Source organism: Papaver somniferum, chromosome 1, assembly GCF_003573695.1.
Source record: "Papaver somniferum cultivar HN1 chromosome 1, ASM357369v1, whole genome shotgun sequence".
Classification (NCBI taxonomy): domain Eukaryota; kingdom Viridiplantae; phylum Streptophyta; class Magnoliopsida; order Ranunculales; family Papaveraceae; genus Papaver; species Papaver somniferum.
The window spans coordinates 22,073,913-22,084,316 of NC_039358.1; the positions used below are offsets into that span (position 1 = coordinate 22,073,913).

Genomic DNA, 10,404 nt, shown 5'->3' on the forward strand with positions numbered 1-10,404 from the left:
CCTTGAGACACGTTATGGGGAGAAGGATTCTTGATTCTTCTTTGTGGCTGGGGGTTGGGGGAAGGTAGCATTTTCTTGAGACTCACCAGAGAAACTAGCCAACTGCATCATGTATATAAAATAAACCAAAGCCCTTGCATAAATTTTGTACTACTATTCTGAGTACTGGAACATGTTTTATTATATAGCATGGGGCAGCTGATAACTCAAAGAAGAGATGTTGTAACAAATTGATAGCAATATTTTATGTTTACGACCATGCACTTTCTCGCATTAAATTGAATGACTAGGTCGTTGCAGTACAAGGGCATCTTTGTAACTAGCAACGACAGACTAGTTAAATTACCTGGGCTCATGGAAAATCTTTTGGACATCTCCACAAAAAGAAAAAAACTACATGCTTCTTTCCTGCTTGGCACCCCTTCCAGGAGTAAAAAGGTGAGTGTCTGGTGTCACACCACGGGACACGCTGTTGCCGTGGCCAACAGTATTACGGCTGGAGCCAGCATGCAGCTTGTGCCATGGTGTCTGTGTCTCTGTGATTGTAAATCTGCATCTGTTGTTTTCAAACGGACCTCGGCCCATAATCAGCATCCTTACCAGTAGATTCAATCATTCAAACGAACTGACATGAAAGTCCCTTATTATTGTAGGTTTGGGAAGATTCCTCTTCCCCATCTACATCCTAGGTTATTTTCGCCCCAGTATCCTCCGGTGCAACAGTCTCCGGCAACCTTTTTCTGTTGATCATTATTCTGCCTGAATTTTGAAGTCTGTCGAACCCACGATGACCAATCACTTTGCAGTGATACAATAGGGAGGAGGCTTCCCACAAGTATTATTGACCAAGAAAGCATGACCCTAATGTTGCAACCAAAATATCATCCAAGACTAAAGCATAATGACCAGCTCTACTCGAACAGTCAGTCTTGCTTCAGCAATCTGGAATAGCGTTTCAACTATCCAATACTCGGAACTTAAGTCCAGCAATTCTAATCTAGAATCTAGATTTGTGTATGCTACTGTCTTCGGGTGTCTGCGTTAAAACTTTACACCCATTGGCTTAATTGGAGGATCCCTGGATCGATTATCCAATCACCACCTGAGTCCTGACCAGACCCTAAATTCTTCCCAGAAGAGAAATCCCTTGCTCGTATCTCACTCTAGAGAATTGTTTAGATATCCCAAGGGACAGATTGGTTCGTCTGTGGATATGACACTAAGCAATATTTAAACAACTGCAGAGGTGCACATTGTCCCTTATTGCGCACTTACATATATCGAAATTCAGTTCTATACGATGCCATTCAAAGATTATTATCTGTAGGATCAAACTACAATACAATTACAAGATCCATTTACAGCAAAACTAAGGAATCAACCTTTTTCTAACTTATCTAGTTCTCTAACCACTCCTTTCTAAACCCATCATCCAGAAATACAGGGGAAAGAGAAACTCCTGGTAGCACATTATGGATGAGGCAAGAAAGGAGACAAAAAAGAAACTTTGCTAGCCTCCTTTCTTGCTGGCTTTCTTTCCTTTCTTTTGCTGCTGCTTCAATTGGGTGAGTCCTGCAGACGCAACCTTCACGTTACTAAGAAGTGCAGCATGTAACTCTGGATCGGTACACGCTTTCATGAGTTCCTTTTCCCTGGTTGTTGCTTCGATCATGTGCCCGAACAAATTCATTGCTGCTTTAGCGGCTGAAAGGAGAAAATTAAAACCATACAAGCATTAGAATTCGTGAATATGGTCCACGGATTTACCATGTTTTACTGAATGCTGTGATAAATTTATGTCTAGCTAAAACAAATAACCTTACTCAAAAGAAAAAGAAATATTAACTTTATACTTTCAAGTACGATTACCTATGAAAAGTACATGTTTATTTGACATTCACACAACAGAACTAAGAGATTCTCATACCTTTTCCTTTCTTTGCAGTTCCTGGAATTATCTTCACCCGATACTTATAAGATTGTACTGCATTATAAGGACCACAAACAGGGACACCGTACAACAGAATGTCGTTCGGCAATGGATTTCCAGTCAAGTAATCCACATCGTTTAACTTCTCCTTCTCTTCTTCACCAATCTCATTTATGTCATCTTCTTCCATCGCAACCTTGTCTAACTCACTGCCAATGTTTTCAACTGCTTCTGAATTATCTCTAAGACCACCATAGTTTGAGTGCTTATGCAAAACTTCCTTGACATGACTAGTTTCCTCAGGATGTTCCTGACAATCACGGGATAGATGACCTGGTTTTTTGCATTTATAGCATATTTTTGAAGCATCATCTGGGCCTGACACTGTACAAATAAAATATTTGTGATCTAGTCAATACAATCACTTTAGACTTGACAAGAAAAAAGAAAAGAGAAGTCAGGTAATTGACTTGAAATAAAGGATCTTGCAGTTAACAAACAACCATAACATGCTATAGAATACTCTGGAAAACATAATTCATCCAATATGACAGTAAAATCCTTATGATCAGAAAGGACTCTCAATAACTACCAGAATCAACTTGATGACATCTGACCTGAATGATTAGACATTAAGATAACAACAGATCAAATGAGCAAGTATTATCAGTCCTTCAACTAGCAAAACTTAGGGAAACATACCAGCTGATTTCTTCTGATCTACAGAGACAGTCCTTCCTTCCTGGGTATCTTTCTCCTGCTTGACTACTTTTCCAGAGGACTGAAAGTTTTTAAACACTGTCAGTTTAAAAAATAATAGATTGGAAACTGTATGTTCGTAAACCTTAATATTTGACTAGGTTGTAAAGATTGAAGGGTTACAACATGAGTTAGATTTTTTTATGACTTCCATGTATTGTAGGTCAACAAGATCCAACCCAGAACACCCAATACATCAGTTGGTAAGATGGATGAAGTTCCCACCAATCACATTCAACAAAAGTGTCATAAATAATACCACCATAATAGATAATTATAACTCAAAAAACAACAGATATTAATATCAAACAATTATAACTCACCGCTAGTAAAGCCATACGAATTTTACGTTCTTCCTCATCCTGTTCAGCATACTTCTCCTTGATCTTTTTGAGTTTTCCCTTCTGCCCACGACTGATAGTCTTCGAATTTTGGACATTCTTATCTGACTGAGTGCCTGAAAGGCTATTGTCTTTTGGGTCTTCCCTTTTGTGCTCAATAGTTGCATCAGCACTAGTACTTGTCTCCCCTTTCTTGAGCTTTCTTCTTTCAGCTTTAGAAATATGAGCCTTTTCCTTAACTTCAGTTATGTGCTCATTGGTTGTATGATCCTTCACCAAATTTACTTGAGAAGGCACATGAGTTTTACCAGCCACATTAGCAGTTCCAATCCCAAGAGCCCTATCAATCAGATCCTCAAGTTGAGGTGATATGGACGGCAAGCTTTTGTCTTCAATCAAATCTTCATGCTTGTTGGAAGTGGAGAAACTGTCACTTTCACTAAGTTTAGCTGAACCAACTACTGTTATGCCCCCAACTTTTGGTCTAGCATCATCTGCCACTGCATTTGAAAGGTTGTTAACAGCTGCGACTTCGTTCTCCATCTCAGAATTAGGAATTTCTTTAAGAGATTCCAACTCTTCAGTCTCAAGCAATTCTTCCTCCTCGCCTCTTACCCTTCTTTCATTTAAATGTGACCCCAAGGAGCTCTCATCCAACCGAAACAAGATTCCGAAGCCCATTACCAGAGGGTGTGGAGGAAGAAAATTCTTCTTTCCACGAATCATAAAACTGCCAACTGTAAGATATTCTCCAGTTGGTGCGGTTTTACTGACTTGGTGAGGATAAACCCACCAAGCACTTGTTACAATCTTTGAATCCCATGCAGCACTGTGGCAGACCTACGGACAGAATTAAACTATAAAGACCATAATCATGTAATCGGACTATTCTGATATACAATAACTTAATGATAAAAAAATATTCACACAAAAAAGTAGGATTAACAATGTAACTGATGGCGTGTTTGGTTGGGGGGAATGGAATCAGTTTCCTGGGAATACAATTCAATTCCCATATTTGGTAAATTGGATTAAAGAGCGGTTAGGAATAGGATTCCCAAAAAGTAAGGGAATCATAAACCCATTGGGGGGTGGCGGGTATAGGATTCCCCTCTTTTGGGAATAGGATTCCAGGGAATATAATTCCCTTCCCGCCAACCAAACAATCCATGAATGTTGAAGTCGTATTCGCTAGGACACAAACTTACAGTGAAACAACCAGCTTGATTTAGTGTAAGAGGAGGTACTGGATTCTCTGGTTTGTGATTTTTTATCACAGTACTGGATGCTCCATGTAATTCTGCGTGCACATACCTGTTCATTATCAAAAAGAAATTTATACAAATGAAATGTTAGATTTGGCATGCCAAAAAAGAATGGGAACAAAACAAAAGAGAAAAAAAAGACTTGGTTTGTCCATAAATGCGCTTGTTTCCATATGATCATACTCTGACATTTTCAATATGTAAATAATCTGAGATGCCTAATTATGGTTATATGAATACAAGTACATGTGTAATTAACTACTTACAGGTCTCCTTTTGACATGTACCGCTTCACAATAATCTCATTCTGTTGAGCATCATGACCACTAATAACCAGATAATTTTCACTGCTGATGAACCAATTGAACTTCTCAAACCAGTGAACTTTGCGCATATGTGAAATTGCAGCAACAGTCTTTTCCTGCAGAACAACAGTATGCAGAGAATAAGCCAGAAACCAAATGACTTGATGATCCTTTAAGTGTAAACAGTGTACACCTCTCATATAATAAAATATTCCCAACCAATGTTAAAATAACCAGAAAAATAACATGACCCATGAACATGACCATGCAAGGACGTATACATCACCATACTAATGCTCAAGATATAGGATTACCATACTACTGCTCAAAAGAGCAAGGCAACTAAAGGCAGGTAACTTGTCATACCAGTATACATCACCATATAACAGCAAGAACCATAACCAACACAAATAGTTTTGAACAGTTTTTAATGGCATAATGACAGTCCTCTTTTTTTATTGTCTTGTAAGAGTGTCATTATCAACTTCGAGCCGTCTTTGGTCATTGAATGATCATATTGACTTTATACCCATTACTTATGGCAGAACAAAAAAAGTATCATGTTTAGCACCACGAATATATGACGAACATACCTGTGAAAGTTGGAGACGGGTCTTCCTCTCAGCTGCTTTGAATGCTTTCTCATGGGCTGTAACGGTCTTCTCCTGTTTACTCTCCTGCTTTTTTTTCTGTTCATACCACCGCCGTGCATTGGCATGTGCTGAGAGTGACAAATCAACTTCTACCTGGAACGAAAAGAATGATTAACAAGTGTCAGTAGTATAGAGCTGCAAATACTTGATCCATTAAATCTTCACAAAATTAATATGAAATGTCTATCAATATGTGCATATGTTGTAGAAAGATGAAAACATTATTAAAAATATGTTCCTGGCATTTTTGTAGGCTCAAAGCTGCTAGAAAACCTCCATATATATTTTGCATTTTTTAAGTGAAAATTGATGCGTGTAAACTCGTGGTCACTAATATATAAGCCTTCAGAAAGCAAATTGTGTGGGTGTTTATACAGGCAAACCCCCAACTTCAAGTATTACCTTATCAACAGGGCTTGTTTTTTCTTCATCATCCATTTCATCAAGGTTGTTGCTCAGCAGCAATGTCATGCTATTTCTTTCAAGATGAAGCTTATCAATGAGCCCAGCTACAGGATTCCCGGATTTTTTCTCTTCTTTCACCATACGAGCAAGATCATCCCAGTTCATTCCATTTGCAAGAGCTACACGAACGGCTAAAATAGCTGAATCCACATCTTCTAGGTTGTATTCGATCAATTCTGCCATTGTTATGCACCGGTCAACTTCCTTCTTCAATGCATGAACACGATTTTCCTATGATAGAGAAAAACAATTAACGTGTGAACAAGCACACTAACAAAGCTAGCTACTTGAACAATTTGTTGCACAAATTCATGCTGCACTGTAGAGAATTTTTTTTTTATTAAGAGGTTAAAGTATCCAAACCAAGACTCTAGAAAATGACAACAACGCTAATTCACTCATATTGAGCCAACAACAAACACAAGCGGTATGACGCAACTTAGAGGCCAGAAGACAGATAGCAGATCATGCTCCATACAACACTTAAAAGACAGCCAAAATAGATACAAAAAAACAATGTATTAAAAGCAAAGACACAATGATACCTGATCCAGGCGTATTTTGTTAAGCTTCTGTACCGCAGACCCCTCTTTAGTCTTTTGTTGTTGTTCTGACCTTTGACTTTCAATTTTACTATAGAACTCATCCAGTGCCGCATCAAATGTTTCAAATTTCATAGATTCCCTTGACTTGAGCTGGTTCAGTAAAATAGGGCAAAATTCATCATAGACCTGCAGTAGCATCAACACGAAAAAAGAAAAAATGAGAGGGCTACACAATAGGGGGTACGGATAAGTTATTTGAAACTTATTTTCAGGCTACAATTACATAAATTACGTAAACAGAACCATCTTATAACCTTGCTAGAAGCTCCTTCTTCAGCTGGTAAAATCTCTTTCTTCCCCTTTTGCATTAATATATATCCTTCGGGAACTTTCTCTCCTGATATGATGTCCTCAAGCCAATCCTCAAACTTGGCAACAGCTTCAATCAAAAGCCGAATAGTATTATCATCCACTCTGCAATCATTCCCAACTTTCGTGTTCGGAGTCAGCCCAACATCTAATATGATATGCTCAGAAAGTGCAGGACCATAACCCAATGCCTCCCCAAGGACCACTTTCAATGTAGCTTGTTTAGAGCGACCGCCATCATTAGCATTTTTGTTGGCATCCGACGGCTTTATATTTTTACGATTACCATGCTTTTCGGTAGATGTATTAGAAGCATCATTACTGCCGTCATTAACCTCAACTGCATCCTTGTTATCAGCTTCATTAAAAGAGGTAAGTACTTCTTGCAGCTTCGTGGCAGTAGTTCTTGTAAAAAGACGACAAGCCTCGACTGGATAGGGATGGCGAGACATGATAGCCAGGCCTTTATCATCATCCCTGCAGTCAGTGAAAAGTTACCAGCCACGAGAATTTTGGATCTTAATCTCTTTTACAGGACTATGTTGCTGCTACATATATCATTAGTCGGAGCAGTTGCACAAATTACTTTGTGAGTTGGACCAGTGAGAACAATTTTGTAAAACCAGCAATAGTTATGATTTATATAACTGTTAAACCCATTATTGGTTTCATAAGCATTTCCTCCATTGGAATCTCATAATAAGAAAATCCAAAACAATATCAGATAGAATGTGAAATTTCCAAACCTGTGTGATCGAAGAAGCGTCATAACTACAAATTCAGAATCTGTAAGGATTATATTTCCTTGCGCATAAAGCTCCAATATAACATAATGTGCATTGGCACCCAGCCCAAATTGAAAGAGAACAATCTAAAGCACAAAAACAAACAAAATTGATCAACAACAAGTAGCACCTAACATTCTAAAGTAATTAACAGAAAAGCATATATGTAAATGCATACCCGATCATATCCAAGCTGACGAACATCTTCAAGCCTTCGTGTACGTATATGCTTTCTCAATTTGAGAGTAAAACCAGATGGTGTGGTACTTTTGTCCCTGACGTACTCAGTTGTATGTAAACGAACACCACTTTCCATTAACAACAAAACCTTTTCACTTTCTCCAGATTCAGTAACTCCACTGCTATTCATTAACTTGAACATATATGTCTGCAGCAACTCAAATTGTCAAAGAAAATTCTCCAGTTTAAATATGATTTAAAATTAGGGTTTAAGAAGGAGGAATTGAAACAAACCTTGGGATTAAGATCATAGACGTTGGAACATCTCATTCCAATCAATTTTCTCAAACACTTGACTTCTGCGGCCACATCGGCCGTGTTCATTCGAACCTTCACCATTATTTGGGAATTATTATTGTTATGTTCTAGGATTCAACTCTTTTATGATCTCCAGAGACAGACTCTTGCGTAAAATCAACAGATTCACGGTCGGAAGCAGTAGATAATTGGCAAAGAATACTAGGGCTTGCTTCTTATATACAAGCTTACACGGGGTTAGTCGTGGGGAGTTTAGAGGAGTCTCCTAAACTCTCTAGAAAACACTTGTTAGTCGTTGGGCAGTTTAAAAAAAAACTCTTGAACTCCCTGTTAGTCATAAAACCCTATAATACCAGGGAGTTGGTTGCTTTGGGGAGTTCGAAGGAGTTTTTAGTGTATTTTGGTCTCACAAAAAATCTCTCAAAGAGTAGAGATTTGGGAAGGAGTTTGGTGCGTAGAAAACCATAGGAGAAAGAAGAGGAAACGTTTTTTTCCAGGTATTTTTTTTTCTTCTTTGATCTCCATGATTGTTTATAATAGTTTGATTTATGTACTATTTTGATTGTTTTTCATATCTTCATCTCCATGATTGTTTATTTTGATTGTGTGTATAGTTTTTTTTTGTGGGTACTCTCTCTCTGTCAAAACCCTAATTTGTGGTTCAAAAGATCTTGGTAAGAAATTGCATGATTTGATTATAATGATATCTTTAAATTCAACCGTTGGAATATGATGAAATTTTAGTATGTCGTAGTTTACCTTGTTATAGAAGTACAGTAAAATTTTCACGCGGATCAGGTCACGTTTTCTACTGCAAAGCTTGCACAATATATGACTATGGTCTGCTGAGTTTAAATCCCGAATAGGGGACTGATTCCTATTTATCTCATTCTCCGCTTATCGGACAAAGCTGAAATTTTAGTATGATGTTTGTATATATGAAGGTTACCTACTGCAGAAGTTTCATGAAGTTCTGGTCAATTTAGGTACACCAAAGTGTGAGAAATCCAAAACTGAATTCTGTATGCACGTATTGAAAGTAGTCGAGTTCTGAGTAATGTATCTTTTTAATGAACCGTTGGAATGCTATGATTTTTGAGTGTGTTGTGGAATATTGAGTTGTAAGTGTACCATAAAAATTTAAAGAGGATCAGGTAAGTATTAGTACTGCAAAGATTGGACAATCTGAAACTGTGTTTCGGTGAAACATAATTCCTTTACAGCTATCTTCATAATTTGTTATGTCATCATGCATTAATTGGCTTGCTACTTTGCATGGGTGTCATTGAGAATCACTATCACTTGTTAAGTCATCTTATTTAGACACATACTTCTCTTCTATTCTATATGCCAAAGTTCAATACAGTGGCGTACTTCATTCCGTATTGGAGTGTTTTAGCCAATTCATACGGTGCTTTTGTTATAATGATATCTTTAAATTCAACCGTTGGAATATGATGAAATTTTAGTATGTCGTAGTTTACCTTGTTATAGAAGTAAAGTAAATTTTTCACGCGGATCAGGTCACGTTTGCTACTGCAAAGATTGCACAATATATGACTATGGTCTGCTGAGTTTAAATCCCGAATAGGGGACTGATTCCTATTTATCTCATTCTCCGCTTATCGGACAAAGCTGAAATTTTAATATGATGTTTGTATATATGAAGGTTACCTACTGTAGAAATTTCATGAAGTTCTGGTCAATTTAGGTACACCAAAGTGTGAGAAATCCGAAACTGAATTATGTATGCACGTATTGAAAGTAGTCGGGTTCTGAGTAATGTATCTTTTCAATGAACCGTCAGAATGCTATGATTTTTGAGTGTGTTGAGGAATATTGAGTTGTAAGTGTAGCATAAAAATTTAAAGAGGATCAGGTAAGTATTAGTACTGCAAATATTGGACAATCTGAAACTGTGTTTCGGTGAAACAGAATTCCTTTACAGCTATCTTCATAATTTGTTATGTCATCATGCATTAATTGGCTTGCTACTTTGCATGGGTGTCATTGAGAATCACTATCACTTGTTAAGTCATCTTATTTAGACACATACTTCTATTCTATTCTATATGTCAAAGTTCAATACAGTGGCGTACTTCATTCCGTATTGGCGTGTTTTAGCCAATTCATACGGTGCTTTTGTTATAATGATATCTTTAAATTCAACCGTTGGAATATGATGAAATTTGAGTATGTCGTAGTTTACCTTGTTATAGAAGTACATTAAATTTTTCACGCGGATCAGGTCACGTTTGCTACTGCAAAGCTTGCACAATATATGACTATGGTCTGCTGATTTTAAATCCCGAATAGGGGACTGATTCCTATTTATCTCATTCTCTGCTTATCGGACAAAGATGAAATTTTAGTATGATGTTTGTATATATGAAGGTTTCCTACTGTAGAAATTTCATGAACTTCTGATCACTTTAGTACACCAAAGTGTGAGAAATCCGGAACTGAATTCTGTATGCACGTATTGAAAG

The 10,404-nt window shown here is 37.4% G+C and overlaps 1 protein-coding gene across 1 annotated transcript; it reads right to left on the bottom strand.

Moving 5' to 3' along the window:
* Window positions 1-1,278: 1,278 nt before the first annotated feature.
* LOC113281074 (nuclear export mediator factor NEMF-like) lies at window positions 1,279-8,098 on the bottom strand. Its single transcript, XM_026529722.1, has 13 exons — window positions 7,892-8,098; window positions 7,596-7,805; window positions 7,379-7,503; window positions 6,578-7,109; window positions 6,264-6,449; window positions 5,656-5,949; window positions 5,194-5,346; window positions 4,562-4,716; window positions 4,239-4,344; window positions 3,013-3,870; window positions 2,633-2,711; window positions 1,928-2,314; window positions 1,279-1,704 (listed from the first exon to the last, which is right to left on the bottom strand). Exons 1-13 carry the CDS (start codon window positions 7,994-7,996, stop codon window positions 1,511-1,513), a joined length of 3,384 nt encoding a protein of 1,127 aa, XP_026385507.1. The 5' UTR covers window positions 7,997-8,098; the 3' UTR covers window positions 1,279-1,510.
* Window positions 8,099-10,404: the final 2,306 nt, after the last annotated feature.

Coding starts and splice junctions, on each gene's coding strand:
- LOC113281074 (XM_026529722.1), bottom strand. CDS start 7,996: ATGGTGAAGGTTCGAATGAACACGGCCGATGTGGCCGCAGAAGTCAAG. Junction 6,450..6,577: donor AAGAAGGAGCTTCTAGCAAG/GTTATAAGATGG, acceptor ATGCTACTGCAG/GTCTATGATGAATTTTGCCC. Junction 3,871..4,238: donor ATCAAGCTGGTTGTTTCACT/GTAAGTTTGTGT, acceptor TTCTGTCCGTAG/GTCTGCCACAGTGCTGCATG.